Raw genomic sequence first — 19,976 nt, forward strand, 5'->3', positions numbered from 1 at the left:
TCTTAGAGTATATATTTTAGAAAAACATCCAATCTTGATTTTAAAATTACCAGTTATGGAGAATCCACCATAACCCTTGATAAATTGCTCCACTGATTAACTACTCACTGTTAATTTACCCCTTATTTCAAGCCTGAATTTGTCTAGCTTCAACTTTCAGCCATTGGGTCGTGTTATACATTTCTCTGCTAGACTGAAGAGCCTATCATCAAATATTTGTTACCCATCTAGATAATTATAGACCGTAAACAAGTCACCCCTTATTCTCTTTGTTCAGCTAAACAGATTGAGCTCTTTCAGTCTGTCACTATAAGGCATGTTTTCTAATCCTTTCATCATTCTTGAGGCTCTTCGCTGAACCTCTCTAATTTATCAACATCCTTCCAGAATTGTGGAAACCAGAACTGGACACACTATTGCAGCAGCAGTCACACCAGTGCCAACTACAGAGGTAATATAACCTCTCTACTCCTACTCGAGATTCCTGTTTATGCATCCAAGGACTGCATTGGCTCATTTGACACAGTGTCCTACTGGGAACTCCTCATGTTCAGCATGATTATCCATCAATATCCCCAAACCTTTTCAGAGTCACTGTTTCCCAGGATAGAGTCCCCCATTCTGTAAGGAGTAGGCTACATTCTTTGTTCCTAGATGTATATGTTTACATTTAACCATATTAAAAAGCATAATGTTTGCTTGCGCCTGCTTACCAAGCAATCCAGATCACCCTGTATCAATGACCTATCCTCTTTATTATTTACCACTCCCACATTTGTTGGGTCAGCTGCAAACTATCAATGATAATTTATGTTTTCTTTCAGGTCATTACTAAAAACATTTAATAGTATAGGGTCAAAAACCAATCCCTATGAGAACCTAGTAAAAACACACCCACTCCATGATGATTCCCTGTTTACAATTATATTTAGAGACCTATCAGTTAGCCAGTTTTTAATCCATTTAATATGTGCCAGGCTAATTTGATACTGTTCTACTTTTTTTTAATTAACATGTTGTGCGGTACCAAGTCAAATGCCTCACAGAAGTCTAAGGCCTTGTCTACACATCAAAATTAAGCCGACATATAGCCACCGCAGTAATTACAGCGGCTTTCATATCCACAGTGGCCCCTTCTGTTGGCAGTGCGGGTCCTCACGAGGAGCTCTTCCACCAACTGAAGTGAGGCATTATGGGGGCACTGACAGCTGACAGCCCCTCACAGCCCAGAGCGCCAGCCCCACTTCTGGGGCTACCAATCTGGAGCCCTGCTGTCACCTCCCAGTGAGGGATTTGAGGGAGGGAGGGGAAGGAGAGCCCGACAGCCTCCCAGTGAGGGACTGGGGGATGGAGGCAGAGAAGAATGCAAGACTGACAGCCTCCTGGTGAGGGATTGGGGGGGGGGGGGAAGAACGTGGAAGTGGAGTTACTAGGTCGATGTAGTGGGAGACTTACATCAGTGGGAGCACCATTGTAGTGTAGACACCTACAGAGTTAGGTCAACGTAAGCTGCCTTATATCGACTTAGGGCTGGTCTACGTTCCAGAGGTAAGTATATTACATCAACATGTACCCTTCTCAATCAAACTTTATCTCATCAATAAACCCATGTTGATTGGCATTAACTATATTACTCTCCTTTAAGTCTTTATTCATCCCACATCAACTGCTCCATTATCTTGTTTGGGGTTGATGTCAGACTGACAGGCCTATAATTACACAGGTCATCCCATTTACTCTTTTAAAGTATTGGGCAAATTAGCTTTCTTCCAGTCTTCTGGAACTTTTCCAGTATTCCAAGACCTTTTGAAAATGAACATCAATGTTCAAGCAAGATCTTCAACCATCTGTTTTTAAAAACCTCTTGAATACAAGTTACCTGGACCTACGGATTTAAAAAGTATTGGCTGCCTCCACCACCCGGAGGCTACTGCTCTAATTTCAAGGTAGCCTCTTCCTTGAAGCTTCTCCCTCACATGTTGCTGCCAAAGCCCAGAGCAACAGGCTCAGAATAACTGGCTGTTTGAAGCAACCAGTTCAGGGGAGAATTGTCCCCTGCTGCACCCCACAGCACTAGTGCCCAAAAGGTGGGGAAAGCAAGAGGTGAGACCCCAGGTCCCAGGGTGGGTGAGAAAGGAGTGCATATAAGTACCATGGGGAGGAGCGCAGTGAGAAAGAGGCAGGATGCAGTGTCCAGAATATAGGATTGAGACAGGAAAAGTTGATAAAGGGGGTAGGGGTGGAGGGAGGACTGTCTACAGTGGGAACAAAGAGCTAATTTGACAAAAAGGGAGGAAACAAAATGCATTTATTTAAATTGTCTTCAATGCAATATTTAACTTCACTAACTGACGAGCACATTCTGCAGTCAGACTTGACTGCAAGATTCACTTCTTGCCAGTGAATTTTACTCCCAGTCCACGACCTGAGTGAAAAGGTAATGAAGTCCTCACCACAGAATGAGTCTGATGCCTCTGATCTAGGGAAATGCTTTCGATGATTAGTTGAGTTATCTGAAGATGCTGACTGCAATTTTTGCTTCTTTTTAGAGAATTTTTTCCTTAGAGACTTATGGCCAAACTTGGCTAGAAAATGAGATGGGCTTGGGAAGGAACCATCAGTGAGACTGTGGACCTTGGCCTTCTCAAAAAGCAAACATGAGGGAAAGGAGAGTGGAGATGGAGTCTGATCTTTCTACACTGAGTGAGGACAAAGAATCTAACATTTACACTTCATGATTTGGGGTAGGGAAGGGTGTCTTGATCCAAGTCAGAGATGCTGTTTAAACAGAGAACTTGAGGCTTAAGAGCCGGTTGGGAGCCTGAGGTGTTTCTAATTCTAGAAGAGCAGACTGACCCAGGAGGCAGTGTTGTAGTGTGTTTGTGGACTTTCAAGCTAGTAATCCACAGAGGGGCCAGGCATTAGCGCCAAGACACATTCTGGGACATATGGAAAAACAAGCTGTCCACAGGCAGTATGAGACATCCCATCCCTTATCTGTCTCATGGCCCTCTGAATACCTGGTCTTTTCACATCTTCTAGTAAACCTAGTTAACATCAGCCAGGAGGAGACAGTTGAAAGGCAAGGAGATAGCCTGTCACAGGAAGTCAGTCCTGGGCAGCTCAAGGCCTTTTTTGCAGTGTTGCTGTGTAAAGGTGGAGGGATGAAGAATTTGTGGACCCAAGTGGAGACAGGAAACAACCTTATAGCCCAGTCAACAAACCCTGAAAGTTTTCCTTCAAAATCTTTCTATCAACACCATCTCCCTACTACTACTGATGCTAGGCTAGAGGAAGAGAAAAAATAGATTCTGCTGAGCAAGTTGAGAGAGGGCTTCCCTGTGTTGAGGCTGAGTCAGAAGGTCAATGCAATGTTCTATACATACTAGCAAGAGAAGACTGTTGAAGCAGGGGTTGAACACATCTGCTGTGGTGACGGAATAAGGACAGAATTCCAATCAGACCTGAAAGGAGGGCACCTGCTGCTCTTCTGGTGATTGTGAGGCTCCGCTACCAACAGTATGCACTACAAAGCAATAATATACTAAAACGTGATTGTGTGTTTGTATTTGTTCCATGTAATACTTTCCAAAATAAATTCATGTAGAAATTTGCAGAGTACCTCTTTCTTTCCCTTCAAGTGCAAAGCTGCTGGGTTTCAAGCAAACATAGACTACTTATGATAGAACTTCAAACTCAAGTTCATATTACTTACATGACACCTTGAAGGACTTTCTGGGGATCAGGATCAAATAATCTGTCAACATAATGGCGACTGCTAGCAGTTACTTCCTACGGAGAAAAAGAATTTAAACTTTGTCAATTCATGCCGTGGCAAATTCCAAACTAACAGCAATGCCTAATGAGACACAAAACTATCACAAGATTGTGATAGAACTGCATGATCACATTCAAATGCATAATATTTACAACAAACAACTTCTAATTTGGGAGGTAACACTGTGTGTGAGAGTGCAATTTTGAATGGGATGTGCATATTTTGGTATTCATACATTGGGAATGAAAGGGAGTTGTACAGGCATTGTGTGGGCATTTGGGCATTCTAATGTTTGTGTTTGAGGCATATGAGTCATGTTTGGTCTAGATGTCAGGATTGTCTTAATTTGCAATTTAACCACTTTTTTGTGGCTGAATGGAAAGGCAACACTTGCAGAACATTACCGCTTGGTTAACTTTTTCTGTGGAAATGTATTATAACCCCACACAGGAAAAAAGTTAATAAAACAGTTAAAGTTGCTCAAGAGGAATACCCACCTACATAAGCCCTAAAAACAAGGGAGTGCTCAGTTAAGGTATCCTTCTTTAATACACCTTACCCTCACACATCACATTCATCACTTTCATTGACAGAGTCTGTCTTTCTATAAATAAGTCCAACACACTCCATCACATACAGTAACAATACACACTGCATTCCTCACAAGACTAATTTAAAACTCTGATCCCAGAAACAACATATGTATCCGCTAAATATTTATGCACCAGTGATTAGTTATTTTCCCTTAAGATGTCCAAGGTTGGAAGTGCATGCAAGTGACTAGCATCCGAAATCAATGGTCGGAGAAGGAAAGAAGGGAGGGAAAGCCTCCACTCCAAGCTCACAACGACATACAACAAAGTGTTTCCTTCATCTCGGCAAACTGTTCTCAATTTCCCAGAAAATGAATTCATCAGGCCACAATAGAAGTGGCCTAAGTTTCAAAGGTGGAGAGCACCCACAGATTCCACTGACAAATGGAATTTGCCGATACTCGGCACTCCTGAAAGTCTGACGACTTATTTAGGCTTTCCTAAACTAACATGTAGAGCTAACTACAGGCATCCAGTTTAGAAGAATGGATGCCAACCTGGAAAAATGGTATTGTTTGCCAGCTGAGCCTATTCCCTTTATTGGGCTTCTCACATTCCTCCCCAGTGACTTCCTTGAGGAATGAAAGGGAACTATAAGTTCAATCATGCTTTTTGAGTGGAGAAATACTTGCCCTTGGATTTAGTTTACTCCTCTTTATCAAGCTGGATTTCAAGGATGTCCACTATCTTCCTCTCTACCGTCTCATGACTATCTGAGAGAAGCAAGAGGAACCTAAAGGCCCCCTGATTCATTATGCCACCTACATTCTACAGGAGCGTTTGGCTATCTGTCCCAAGGATGAAGCTTTTGAGAGTAGAACGGGCTCAGTAGCAGACTTTCACTGCCACCAGAAATATATCCGAAGCAAACCCTAACTGTGTATGGATGCAAAATGAAGACCTCCCAATAAGTGCTGATTCTAATCTAGACTGTCCTTTGGCCTATTCACTAGTACTAACCCTGCCACACAAAGGTTAACTTGTTCACTCACTGCTGGGAGGAACATCTCATCACCAATATCCATAAGAAGCAGTCTGTCAAACCTCCACAGATTTTTCATAGTTATTGTTACCAGAATTTATTTGCTCACAATTTCAAATATATAACCTTCAATCTTCTAAGGAGTAGCGAACAGAAATAGTAATATAAAAAACAAGTAGTGACTGGGGTATAATCTTGGCACTATTCCATTCAAACACAAGTAACACCTTCACGCTGCTTAAAAGCTTAATAATAAAAATTAAAGAAACAGATACTTCAGCTTTTAAGGTACCCACTTCAGACTGGCAAGTAGGATTTTGGTTCACAATGTTTTCATTTTAAGATATGGGACAGCTGCATTCAGTAATAAACACTATTACCCAGAGGTGAAGGGGCAATGTATTCCTTTATTTTGCTATTTAAATTAAAACACCGCCAATTATAACTAAATCAAAGAAATACAATGACACTTTCCTTTTTTTCCTAATCACAATCTCCCACTTTTTCTCAGTGCAATGGTGGGTGGCACTAGAGTGCAACCACCATGGGTATTCTGTCTGTTATCTCCTCCCTTCAGGCCAACAGGAAGAGGAAATGCTTTCATGCTAGGATTCCTGTTTTTTTTCCACTCTAAAACTCCAGTGCTGTAGAGCGAGGGCAACATGTTGTCTACACACCATATCAGTATAGCAACAGTGGATGAGCCTCTTCACGAGACAGCAGCAACATGGCCATCAGAAGTGCTACAAAGAGCAGTCTTCAGTGACCAAGACAAAATTACCACTTGCCAGTGATGAATGGGCAAGGGAGCTTCAAAAGCCCTGAACTGACAGCAGTTTTCATAAGCAAGGACCCTGCTGCATCCCTATATATGGTGCAAAGTTTATAGTGAGAGTGTGTAGACTCAACACCAATACAGGTAGAGGAAGGTAAAATGAATACTTTCTGAAAAAAGGAAGTAATACTACCATATCTGCATTGGGGGGAAAGAAAAAAAAAAACACTGAGAATTGAATATATTGCAACAAAAAGAACCAGAGAATCCTGAATATTTAACATCCAAGACATTGATTATTTTTTTAAAATTAGAGTATCCAACACAAAGTGTTAGTATATAAATACTGTTTTGGCTCTTACATCTTTCCTCACATCTAGCTATAGGGCATCTATTAGCTACACAATAAAATACAGATACATACACAAAAGACACTAAGTTAGAAGTTTTCTGTCTTCATAGAGGCACCATTTTCATTTCTTTATTCCCTTTTTTCCCCAACAGACACATTCTCTCCCTCTTTCATGCTTTTATCCAATTTGTCTAGTTTTATCTATTTCCTCTATCCTTTTTCACCTCTTCCCCATGTCTCATATGTGCTTCCCCACCCACACTATCATCTCCTTCCCATCTCTTTTCCCTTCAGTCCTCGGTAGCAGAGTAGAGCTGGGAGGGACGAGAAAGCGAACTGAGGTGGCTCTCTACCCACCCTGGGCCCCTGTGGTTTCTCCCGAGTCTCTCTCCCCCTCCCCCGGGACGCACAGGAGTCGGGCACTGGGGGTCACACTCACACCAGGGGGACACTTCCTAGCTCTGCACTGACAGGCACAGGCCATGGTAGCAGGCACAGCCAAGCCCCTGGCCGCGGGCCCAACAGGACAAGTCTGAGGAAGCGTCCCCGCCTGACAGCACCTAACGCTGCTCGCCTGGGACAGATCCACGCTGACCTCGGTAAGGGAACCGGGGCCCCCGGCGCCCGGGGGAAGGGCAGGGGGGAGCCCGCGTCCCCACTGGGGCTCCGTCGGGTTTCCCCCACCTACATGACGCCGCACAGGACAAGCCGCCGAGCGGGCTCCAGTGCCCCGCGGGGAAGGGCCGGGTACTCACCGAGAGGACGCTCATGCGGAGCGGCGTCTCCAGCACACACGCCATCTTGGGGGCGCGCGCGGCAACGACGGCACCCAACCGCGCGCGAGGCGGCCAGCACTACCGCCGCCGAGCCTGGCCCATCGCCGTGGGTGGGGGAGGGGGCGGTACTAGCGCCCGGCTGGGCCACAGGAGTTGCTCTAACGAATCGGCTAACACCAAACCCAAACTCGCTGTCTGTGGCCCAAACCTGTGCGCATGCGCCCACTGAGGCCTTTAGCGCCCTGAAGGGGGGGAGGCGATTTTTTTCCTCCTGGTTGGGGGGGGGGGGGAGTTACAGTGCGCATGTGCCAGTAGCACCACAGAGGTCTTTATGGTTCCACCAGCCTCCTTGTTTTTGTGGATACAGACTAACAGGGCTATGCGGCTGATAGGTGGCAGGGGCGGAGTACAGGGAGACAGGGGCGGGAGGAGGGACTGCAGAAAGGTGAGGTGGAAGGAGCATGGGGATTGGGAGAACAGGGAGGTGAGGGAAGACAGGGAGATGAGTGGGAGGAGGAAGGGAACCTACGAAGAACAAGCACAGGGTGGTGAGGATGGAAGAGAGGGAGCACAAGGAGGTGAGTGGGAGGAGGGAAGGCACACAGGGCGATTGGGTGGGAATGGAAGTGCAGGGACGTGGGATGGGGCTGGAAGGAAAGGGAGCACAAAGAAGTGAGTGAGCACAGTGGAATAAGGATGGAGGGGGAAGGAGCACGGGGAGGGGGGTGGGGATGGAAGGAGAGGGAGCACAAGGTGGTGAGTGGAAGGACAGGTGCATAGTTATAGCAAAAAATAAAAAGATAGTCGATTGTGTGTACTATAGAAAACTAAATTAAGTTAAAGGATTCTTATCCATTAACACAAATAGAAAAATATCTTTGATGCTGGAACATGTTCATTCTGGTTTGCTACACTAGATCTTGGCAATAGAAATAACTTCAAATGACAGAGAAAAGATCACTTTTACTGCAGAGCAACAGCTGTGGCAAATTAATGGTTTTTGGCTTGTGTTCCCTTACTAGCTTTGGGAATCTTATGTAAAGAGCATTCCATGGAGTGGTACTCTCAGCCTATCTGTAATAGCAAGAAGATATCTTGGTGAGTTCTAACACTTCTGAGGAGGAACTGATGCAGTTACAAATGGTGTGTGATAAATTTGTGTGCCAATCTGAAATTGAAACCAAAGAAATACAAGCAGATTCAAAAGTAGCAGTCTGTCTTGGGGAACACATTGGGCATTTCCACTGACAAGAAAATTAGTCTGACTCCCCAGACACTTGCAGATGTGCAGCATTTGGTAGGGCTCTGCTCATAGTATAGGAGGTTCATTCATGGGTTTGCCAATAGAGCTTAAACCTTTGCATAGCTGGGTGAAAATTTTGAAACCATTGGCATAGTGTGATTTAGCTTTCAGTGTTAATGACATTTGTGATCCATCTACTCTCAACCTACCTACAATTCAAAACCCCTTTATATTAGACACATATGCTAGTGCTTAGGAATGGAGGCAGTATAAAAGGGTAGTGGCTTATTGGTTTAAACATTCCTTGTGTTAGACATAAGCTAAGGACACCAGCAGACCTCTAATATGGAGTTCCAGAAAAACCTATGTAGAAACACTACAGTGCACAGAGCATATAGTAAAAGGGGAACACTCTAAGACATAATTATACTCCATAATTGATTAGCACAGAGCAAAACTGGTTGCTTAGAGTGGGGTGGGGTCAGCTCCCCATTTTGTGTTTGCCATTTTCGGGTGTACATAATTCCAGAACTTCACTTTCTTTTTCAGCTTCTTGAGGTGTTCTTTGAATGTCAACGATTGGTCTATGTGACCCAAAGGTACATTGGATGTACCTAGTGCTCAAGGCTTGTACCATTGAGATAGCTGGAAGTTTTGCTTGTCTCACCATGTTTTGGGTGGAAGGTGCACACTTGTACTTATGGGTACTGTGCACCAGTAGAGTCACATTAGAGCCATGCACACAAAATTGATAGTGAATTTGATCCTATAAGATCAGTACAGCAACCCTGAAACTGACTCCCACCTAGTCATTTTACTGCTTTGTAGAGATTGCACCACCATCGGTGACACAAGCTACCTTCATTTGTGAAGCACTCAGATGCTACAGCAATGACTGCCCATACGAAATACTGTATCGAGAGTGAATGGTGTGCAGTAAATAAGCAATAGGGCCACACACATTGAATGATAAGGATAAAACAAGTATATGATATATCTGCTCACAAAGTGTCATCCATTCTGTGCCCCGAAAGAAGAAGGGGTTTTATGGAAAAAAATAACATGCAAGTTTACAATAATGCATATGAACAAAGGGGACCAGATTAGGTTTCAGGTCCAGCTTTTGAGAATCCTTGACTTTGCAACCTTAACATTCTGATTCTGAAGCAGGTGTGTACAGTAGTTAAGACTCTTTTACAGGATGTCCCATGAACCTCTCTTTGTCCTACTCCTAGTCTCCTCCCTCAATGCCACATCCCAGTCCTATGCCCTCCACTGGCTCCACATCCCAGTCTCCCCCCTACTCTGCTCAGGCCCACTTCCTCATCTGTTTGCATTCTAACCAGGCTACTTCCTCCTTAGCTGCCAAACTAAGGGTACGTCTACACTACCCGCCGGATCAGCAGGTAGTGATCGATCAGGATCGATTTATCATGTCTAGTGTAGACACGATAAATTGATCCCTGATCACTCTGCTGTCAACTCCTGTACTCCACCACGGCAAGAGGCGGAAGTGGAGTTGACAGGGAAGTGGCCGCAGTCAACCCCGCGCCATGAGGACGCAAGGTAAGTCAACCTAAGATATATCGACTTCAGCTACGCTATTCTCGTAGCTGAAGTGGCATATCTTAGGTCAATCCCCCCCATGTAGACCAGGCCTAAGAAGTTTGAGTCTGTGCAAGCAACAATTTTCAGAGGTTCATAACTCTGACAGAATTTCATGGGGACAGTGAAAGGCATCTCACTAACAGTAAGGTAACCCCCTTATATTTTAGCACCAAATGATGGAGGCACTAGAGCTTCAACAAAACAATTAAATTTAATGTGCAAAAAAACCACCCACAAATATAGGGCCAGAAGGGATTTTGAGACATCAGCTAGCTAGCCCATCCCCCTTGCACTGAGGCAGGACCAAGTAAAACCTAGGTCATCCCTGACAGGTGTTTGTCTAAACTGTTCTTAAAAGCCTCCAGTGACAGCAATTCCACAGCCTCCCTAAGTAACCTGTTCCTGTACTTAACTATCCTTAGATATTAGAAAAAACATTCTAACCTGAAACTCCCTTGTTACAAACTAAGCTGAATATTTCTTCTCCCACACTGGGTAGACATGAGAGAACAAAAGATCACTATCCTCTTCGATAACCTCTTACATATTTGAAGATTGTGTCCCTCAGCCTTCTCTTCTCTAGAAGATACGTGCTTAGTTCTTTCATCTATCTCCTTATCTCAGAATGAGATTAGGAAATAGTTTTTTTACTTAAAAGTTTCAAAAGTAAGAGAGCTGGCATGGAACATTTTAGCCCAAATAGTTAGAGTTTGACAAAGTTATAAGCAACTGCAAACAGGATCTTAATGGAACATGTTAGGTAACATTTACTACATGCATCACTACCTATTGTAAGGGCAGGTCCATACTCACCGCGCGGGTCGACGCGGTGAGTTTGACTTCACGGAGTTCGAACTATCGCGTCTGATCTAGACGCGATAGTTCGAACTCTGGAAGCGCCGCGGTCGACTCTGGTACTCCACCACTGCAAATGGCAGTGGTGGAATCGACGGGGGAGCCGCGGAGTTCGACCCCGCCGCGTCTGGACGGGTGAGTAGTTCGAATTAGGGTACTTCGAATTCAGCTACGCTATTCCCGTAGCTGAATTTGCGTACCCTAATTCGAACCCCCTTTTTAGTGTGGACCAGGCCTAAGTGTATAAACTTTCAGCCCTCTCCCCTGAAAGCACCAAACACAACAGCTTACCCATAAAGTCAGAAGATTCAAATTTGGAGTTATTGAGGCAGTAATTCAGATACAAAATGTATATGAGGTTATTGCTAGATAATTTTAGCTTACATTAGTATTTTAATTTTGAAATACTGTTCTGAACTTTTGGGAGAGAAACACATGAGTATTGATATTGAAAACAAATGCACTTGCCTTCAACATATTAGCATAACCACCTCAGTCATAATTTGTTTGCAATGTGAGATTTCTTTTCTGTATAGATAGAACTAAAATTTAAAACCAGTATTAGACAATGCATATAATACATATTCATATTTTTAAAGACACCAACTGCCAAGATCTTCCACTGCAGAAACAGTAACTCCAGAGAAATAAAAATCATGATCATCATCTCTTTTTATCTTGGGAGTACTGCTTTTAACCACACTGCAGATAATTACTGCATTAGCTATTCTGTACTAAGTGTTACCTTTAGCTGAAAGATAGCATTAAAGGCAATGCAAAGATCCTCTCCTTCCAAACCTAACTTCAATTTAAAGAAATTCTATCTCGGTTAATTAAGTATTACAGTTATTGTATGGAGGCAGAGCAGAATGTAAATAAAATGAGTTAATTATCAAAAGCTGAAGCAGAACCAACTGATTATACACAAACTTGAAATCTTTCTACAATACACTTAGTTGAAAAGGACTGAGCAAGAAGACTACTACTAAACAGGTATTCTTCTCCATTAGAAGTTTTGTAGCATACTGTAGTATGTAGCATAAAAATGGTACTGATCACTTCAAATGCTGAATTTTAAAAGTTCTCACCATTGCCCACAACACACCAAAAAAGGTAGCTAGTTACAGCAGTTAATAAAACCTGTGTGACCTTAATGCATTTTCATTATACTTGATCTTCATCCTCTGCGGCATAGATAGCCTGATTCCGTCTTTTAATTTTCTTCATGGCACTGTTTCCATTCTCATTTTTACCAATCCGCTTTAAAGCTCTTTCATTTAAGCTCTTCTCTTCAGTCTGCTCACTCACACCAGATTTCTCCAGGTCTTCATTGGTGGAGTCTATAGCATCATCAGAGGATATCATCATGGAATCTGGCATGATCCTGGTGTCAGAAAAACTTGCTGAAAAGTCAGGAGGGTGATCAGGTGAAGGATCCACAGAACAGGTACTTTGATCTTCATCACCACCCTCTTCATCCAGCATTATTTCATCTGGGTTAATAGATGAAGACAGCCCAGAATTATCTGTATAATATTCACTGGGCTCCTCTGCTGACTCAGTACTGTCCATTTCCTCCTCCTCCTCATATTCTCCCCGAACTGAGCCCTCTTCTTTCACTTGCTGAATCCTATCATTAATATCGGTGAGGCCAAACTTGGCACAAAACTCAGTGGTCTGTGGATTGATTATATGAACTGGTTCCATATTTTTCTGCAGTTTGTAAGGGTCATAACAAGCAGCTGTCACACTGAAGTTACAAGGAATTTTGAGGTTATGGCTCAGCTCTTCCAATATCTCTTTGAGGGCTCCTTCTGTTGCACTGTAATCCCACCTACAGGAATAAAAAACAAATGTCAGATTCTGATGAGCTCAATTAGCCAAGACATCTCTCTTCCTGTTCTTGTTTGAAGAGGTTCTCTTTATAGACATATCTTCTTTCTGATAAACTGAACAGATTGAGCTCTGAGTATCACTGTAAGGCATTTTCTCCATCCCTCAAACTATTTTTGTGTCTCTTCTCTGAACTCTCTCTAATTCATCATCATCCTTTTAAGATTATGGAGTCCAGTAATGATCTTACAAATACCATATACAGAGGCAAAGTCTTCCTTGATGTGCATAAGAATTTAAGATTACCTAAAATATTTTGAACAATCACTCAAACTGATGTGAATATTGGAACTTTTACATTTGACTGAACTATTATCTACATTTTAGGCTAGAAATCGCCACATAAGGACTACTGATTCAACTTCCCTGAAACCCTGCTGTCTTTTTAACTGCAAGCACCAGCTGATAGGAGATACCATTATAGGAAGGTAATTATTTCTAACCTGTTAACAATGAGGCACAATTACTTTATACTGGAAAAGCCAGAATTCCCATCCAAATATTATGGCTGACTAAAATATAATTACTAGCGTGGATAGGTTAATTTATGCTAAACTAACCCAAATAGATGTTTTAAACAGGACTCCCGTTCTTCAGTTATTCTGAATGGAGGATTTATTCTTTAAACCAAAAGCTCAGCTTTCTTATGCAGGCATATGCACAATGAACACAAATACTGATAGAATGTGTGAGGAATGGAAGTTTCGGCTCAACATATGTATGCACACATGTAGTGCCAGTGAAATGTGGGCATATCAGCGAACAGTGTTATCACAAAGCAGGGCACGCTCATTAAGAATATGGTTCTTAACCCCTCCCTCTAGCAAATGAAAAGAGATTCATCAAACCACAGTGGCAGTCATCCTAGATCTCCTGCAAGGTGATCAAATCGTGGGCCTGAATACCAGTCTCATGAGAGTTCAGGCAACAATACTGTAGTGCAGGGGTGGCCAACCTGAGCCTGAGAAGGAGCCAGAATTTACCAATGTACATTGCCAAAGAGCCACAGTAATATGTCAGCAGCCCCCACCATCAGCTTCCCCCTTGATCAGTGCCTTACCCTCCCTCCCCTCACCCGCTGATCAGCTGTTTTGTGGCGTGTGGGGTGGGAGGGGGGAGAGCAAGGGCATGGCAGGCTCAGGGGAAGGGGTGGAGTCGGGGCAGGGCTTTTGGCAGAGCAGTGAGCACCCCCTGGCCCATTGGAAAGTTGGTGCCTGTAGCTCCAGCCCCCAAGTTGGTGCCTATACAAGGAACCTCATTAACTTCTGAAGAACTGCATGTGGCTCCAGAGCCACAGGTTGGCCACCCCTGCTGTAGTGTACTGTAGTACCACCGGTACTGGGAATGGTCTTGTGACCTCCTATTAGAATCTCTAGGAAAGATTTCACAGAATCACAGAAATGTAGGGCTGGAAGGTGTGACATTCTATACTTTGGGAGAGCATCCTATAACTCCCCTATCCTGCATTTATATACAATTGTGATCTTGCATATAAAGCAGGCCATGTGAGGTATCAGAGGAAAGGTTATGATCTGCTGAAAGTCATTTTTCTATCTAAATGTGTATATCATTAATGCATATGAAGTTATGAGAATGTGTGTATGGCTGTCACTAAAATATGCTGTGGGTTTGGAAAGCACCCAGATACTAGCTCTCCAGAGAATGACAAGGGAGGTAACCAATGCCCAGTGGGTGGGTGCTAAACAGACATCACCAGCCACTGTCCAGCGGAGGAGTTACAAATCAGTGACACACTTGCACAAGGCCATGCCAGGGGAATTGCTCAACCTTGCCTGGAGACTTAGCAATGCCCACCAAACATGTCTGGACTTGTGTTCTCCAAGCACATGGACTGAGAGTATAAAACAGAACACAGTGGCCACATGCTGGGACTTTTCTCCTTCCACCACCTATGCTGCAAACAACAAAGACCACCCAGAAGACCGAAGATGCCAACAGAGGGGACTAGCCCAGGTTTAAGGACAAACCTGTATATTTAGGACTACAATATCCAGTGGGGTGAGAAAAAATGCTTAATCCATATGTTGCCCAGTCTAATAGCATGCAGTCTAAACTCTCAACCCTTATATTTTATTTTGGTAACTAACTGACTTTTTGCCTATCATTAATAATCACTTAAAATCTATCTTTTGTAGTCAATAAATGTGTTTAACTGTTCATCTTTACCAGTGAGTTTGCCTGAAGTGTTTGGTAAGGGTGTTTGCTCAGGTTTACAAAGGCTGGTGTATATCCACTTTCCATTGATGAAGTGGTGAACCAATTAATAAATTTGCACTGCTTGAGCAGTGCAAGACAGTATTCCCAATGTAGAAGGCTGTGAGGATTTGGCTGGTGCCTTTCTCTGTGTGATTCTTGAGTGGCTCTGGGAGCATTTATGCAATTTAGCTGGGTGTGGGACTCCACATGCTTTAGTGCTCAGTGATAGCACCTGGAGAGGCTTGCTGCTTGTCACTAGCAAGGCATTGAGAAAGACAGCCCAGGCTGAAGAGAGTTAAGGGGCACAGCGGTCCCACAGTCCCAGGCTGCACCCCAGGGATCCCATCGCAGAAGGGACCTTGAGAGATCATCTAATCCAGCCACCCATACTGAGATAGGATCAAATATACCCAGACCCTCCCTGACAGCTGTTTGTCCCACCTGTTCTTAAAAACCTCCAAGGATGGGGATTCCACAGCATCCCTATTTCAGAGCTTAACTATCCTTATAAAGTTTTTCCCCAATATCTAACCTAAATCTCTCTTGATCCAGCATTAGCCAATTACTTCTTCTACCTTCAGCAAACATGGAGAACAACTGCTCACCATGCTCTTTATAGCAGTACTTAACACATTTGATGACTTACCAAGTTCCCCTATCAGTGTTCTTTCAAAATTAAACATGTCCAGATTTAAAAAAAAACAAACTTTCCTTAGGTCATATTGTCTAAAACTTTTATAATTTTTGTTTCTCTCCTCTGGACTTTCTCCAATTTGTCCACATTTTTCCTAAAGTGTGGTGCCCAAAGTTGGACACAGTACTCCAGCTGAGGGCTCAGCAGTGCAGAGTACCTATTGGGTTCCAGGCTCAGCAGTGCAGAGTAGAACAGAACAATTACTTCACGTCTTACATATGACATTCCTGTTACTATATCCCAAAGTCACCTTTGCCTCTTTTGCACCTGCATCACATTACTGACTTACTCAATTTGTGATCCTGCAACTTCTATTTTTGAGTCCAGTTTCTAGTAGTAGCATGCTTTGTAAGAAGAGTAGAACATTTGCAAGCTAACATATGAAGCAGCAAAGAATCCTGTGGCACCTTATAGACTAACAGACGTTTTGCAGCATGAGCTTTCGTGGGTGAATACCCACTTCTTCGGATGCAAGTAGTGGAAATTTCCAGGGGCAGGTATATATAAGCAAGCAAGAAGCAAGCTAGAGATAACGAGGTTAGATCAATCAGGGAGGATGAGGCCCTGTTCTAAGCAGTTGAGGTGTGAAAACCAAGGGAGGAGAAACTGGTTCTGTAATTGGCAAGCCATTCACAGTCTTTGTTTAATCCTGAGCTGATGGTGTCAAATTTGCAGATGAACTGGAGCTCAGAAGTTTCTCTTTGAAGTCTGGTCCTGAAGTTTTTTTTGCTATTGCTGATCTTAAGGTGGCCATCCTGCAACAAAAAAAACTACAGAACCAGTTTCTCCTCCCCTGGAAATTTCCACTACTTGCATCCGAAGAAGTGGGTATTCACCCACGAAAGCTCATGCTGCAAAACGTCTGTTAGTCTATAAGGTGCCACAGGATTCTTTGCTGCTTCTACAGAACCAGACTAACACGGCTACCCCTCTAAAGCTAACATATGACATTGCAAGGTAAAGGTCATGCTTGGGTCTCTGCCAGAATGTAGGCCCAACAAATCAGTCTTCCAACAGGAGAATCACCCTTGCCTCATTTGACCCCAAAATTCCTAAAGGAGGGAAGGCTACATCACCTGGATGTCCACAGTACAATAAGATCTATTGTTTCGGAAGTCTAAGACATTTGATCCATCACCAAGGCTTCAAGATAAAGTGGCCTCCAGAGCTATAGTCTGTAGCTGGATTAGGATACTGATCAGACTCACTACTGAAGCAGGAAAGTTAACTTTTACTCTCACTCTAAAGTGGGGGGGAGGGAGGGACACGCATGTGTGGCAGGCAGGGCAGTGAAATCCTTTTTAATGGATATTTGCAAGGCTGTCTTCTGCTTGCACTTTTGCCAAAGTTTATAGAATAGGTTCATGGTTTGCAGGCTCTGGAGAAGGGTGGTGGAGGCAGTAGTCAAATAATAATCCCTCCTATATTAAATAACTGCTTTGGGTAGTTTCAACGTCGACTTAGTAAAGAAAGTTTCATCTTTTTAACATTTTTCACTCTAAGGCTCCCTGAAGATTTGGATGCACATTACACCAGCAAATCACTTGAAGCTTTTTGCAGTATGTTCAAATTGCTACTGCTAAATGTATCAGTTAATGGCTGTTGAATACTGTCAGTTGACGGTCTTTGCTTGGTACTGCTTTAATTGTATTCAGCTGAAAACGAAGAAACAGCTAGTGCTGTCTGTGATATGAAATCAAAAGCCTTAATATTCTGGCTCAATCTGCACCTTGGGGGGAATTATAACCCGAACATCTGAACTGGTGAAGAAAGAGGAAGCTATTAGAAGCAAGCAAAATTTCTCCATATCAAATTTACATGGTGCTTTACAAAACTGATTAAAAACCTTTCCAGCTACAGGAAGCTTACAATCTAAAACAAGACACATACAAAGATATTTAAACAGATCAAGAAAGGAAGGACTAAGACTTCCAGTAAGAGGGTAAGAAGTGGTTGAAGAGGTGGGTTTTAAAGAGGTGTCTGAAACAGGGGAGAAAGAGGGCTAAATATATATAAAAGATGTCACCTGTTTTCATGAAATGAGACCATACTTGCATATACAGTACACCCTTGCTATAATGAACCCCCGGGGATCCAAGCCATTTGTTAGGTGTAGCCAGGGGTTCCTTATATCAGGAGAGAGGAATAGCTCCTCCAGCCCCGGGGGAGCACATTCAAGCCCTCCGCCTTTGCGACCCCAGGGCCAGGGGAAGGATTCAGTGACCATGTTCACTATAGCCCAGTGGTTCTCAAACTTTAGTAACCCAAGAACCCCCATATTGATTTAAAATTTTGCCATGGACCCCAGCCCATCCCCCCCTGCCCCCCCCCACACACAGTCCCATTCCACTCCTTCCCCCAAGGCCCTGCCCCCACCCTTTCCACTCCCTCCACTGAGAGTGCCCCATCCCCGCTCCTCTTCCCTCCCTCCCCCAGCACCTCAGGGAACAGCATGCAGAAGGCACTGGGAGGGAAGGGAAGGAGTTGATCAGCAGGACCCATGGACCCCCTGGAGTTCCCTCATGAACCCCCCAAGGGTTCACAGACCCCAGTTTGAGAAACACTGCTATAGCCCAAGGTTTGCTACTGAGAAGCATGTTATAGTGAGGTTCTACTGTACGAAGTTGCCTGATTGCAGAAGTTCCTCAATCATTCAAATCTTCCTGAAAGGCGTTGTCTGTCTATCAGAACAGCAAAAGAAATGTAAAGCAGAAAACACACTTTTGCAACACCTTCCCCAGAGGTAATATGAAATATTTCCTACAGTTGAGCAGTTCTGATGGGTATGATTCTGATTTACTCATCTACTGTAACATATAGGCACAAGGGGCTAAAGCTCCGGATGAAACTTGCTCTTGGGAAAAAAAGTCAGTACAAGGCATGCATCATTTAAAACTTAAGTAGGGTTTAGATGGGATAGCTTTGTGCTGGGCCTCTCAGTATAGGGATGAACTTGATCCAGAGTGTATTAGCAATCTTCTCTTTTATAGTAATTTAAGAGGGTCTTCCACAGGTTGCAAACATGATTTTGTCCTTGAAGTCTGTGTCTGCACAAACTATATTAATTAGGCAATACACATTTCTTAACTTTATAAAGCAATTTAATGTATCTTATTAAACTTGTATTCATATTAAAATGTTGTAGACAAAATTGAATGCATAATGACAACATTTAGAATGGATATGCTTCTGCAACATTAAGGTCTCTTTTCTATTGCTTACAACTGATCCAACTTCTACCTTTTGGGGCTAAAATTATTCATGCTTGGTCTTTGCCCAAGACCAGATTTTTTCTGAAAGCTTGAGTACAAGTAGACTGGCTTTATTTGAGTACAAGGTACGCTATTTTTCATTTGTAGGCTACTCTAAAATTGGCTCAGTGGGGAGGTAGTATAATCCTTCAGTTACATATATGCCAGCATTTATTGTCAAAGCTTCCCATGCTGGCAAGTCTAGGATAAATTTAGCTGAGAAAATGTCAAGAAAAGACTTTGCTCTCGGTGAGACAGACATCTTGCAGGCTTACTGAACATCTGATGTAATCAACTCCACTTTCCAAGTACATTTGCTCTTTAGGATCAAGGTCTCTTGTTTAATCACCAACCTATGCCTCTACAAGTACACACAGACCGCCTCAGACACAGCCAATTATCCAGGTACAACAGAATATATGCCCTTTCTTAGGGCCCCAAGGGAGGTAAGGCTTGGCACTGGAAGTGCTGGTCCAGGATAATAAATTGCAAAAATTCTGTTGAGACTGCAGAATTGGCACATATAGGGATATACCCAGAATAACCAGGAAGCATAAGAATCCACCCAATTTCATTTCTTGAGAAACTGCCTTTAAAGTGGCTCCATTCTGATACTTTGTATCCTAAGAAAAGTTGAACTTTTTCCAATGCAGAACTGAGTACAGACTCCTTGCTCTGGAGACAGTGAGAAAGACTCAGATCCCCATGTTGTTCTCATCCTCCAGAACCCGGGAGATGGCTGTCTATTCAGAAAGTGGCTTAGGGTCTCAAGCACCATTTGGCCAACAAGTCTATGCATTGTGCTAAGTTGCTCAAGGTTTCACACCAGCCTTTATTCTATCTCTGTATGCTACCATTTCCAGGACCCAGTGGTTGGACCGTGTTTGGGCCCAGGTCTGGAGGAAGTTCTTCAGCTTCCCCCCTATTGCTAGGACTCTGCACCCAGAGCTTTGTACCCA

The 19,976-nt window shown here is 43.3% G+C and overlaps 2 protein-coding genes and 1 long non-coding RNA gene across 8 annotated transcripts in view; 1 reads left to right on the forward strand and 2 right to left on the reverse strand.

The window, feature by feature from the left end:
- ARMC8 (armadillo repeat containing 8) overlaps positions 1 to 7,518 on the reverse strand; it is a 227,790-nt gene extending 220,272 nt beyond the window's left edge. For 2 of the 6 annotated variants that reach the window (XM_045029372.1, XM_045029368.1), the window contains exons 1-2: positions 7,236 to 7,513; positions 3,716 to 3,792 (exon numbers count right to left, since the gene is read on the reverse strand). In XM_045029372.1, the coding sequence (XP_044885307.1) occupies positions 3,716 to 3,792; positions 7,236 to 7,280 (122 nt within the window). In that variant the 5' untranslated portion in view covers positions 7,281 to 7,513. Of the gene's footprint in view, positions 1 to 3,715; positions 3,793 to 7,075; positions 7,201 to 7,235 lie in introns of those variants that run through there. The other 4 variants (XM_045029371.1, XM_045029370.1, XM_045029367.1 and 1 more) reach the window with 4 other exon arrangements.
- Positions 6,809 to 14,963, forward strand: LOC123377015. The gene is made up of 4 exons (XR_006582042.1): positions 6,809 to 7,079; positions 8,279 to 8,354; positions 13,183 to 13,283; positions 14,493 to 14,963. It is a non-coding gene; the product is annotated as an uncharacterized LOC123377015 (long non-coding RNA).
- DBR1 (debranching RNA lariats 1) overlaps positions 11,333 to 19,976 on the reverse strand; it is a 28,280-nt gene continuing 19,636 nt past the window's right edge. The window contains exon 8 of the mRNA XM_045029373.1: positions 11,333 to 12,796. Coding sequence (XP_044885308.1) covers positions 12,127 to 12,796 — 670 coding nt within the window. The 3' untranslated portion in view covers positions 11,333 to 12,126. The remainder of the gene's footprint in view (positions 12,797 to 19,976) is intronic.

Source organism: Mauremys mutica, chromosome 9 (genome assembly GCF_020497125.1).
Source record: "Mauremys mutica isolate MM-2020 ecotype Southern chromosome 9, ASM2049712v1, whole genome shotgun sequence".
In the NCBI taxonomy this organism is placed as follows: Eukaryota; Metazoa; Chordata; order Testudines; family Geoemydidae; genus Mauremys; species Mauremys mutica.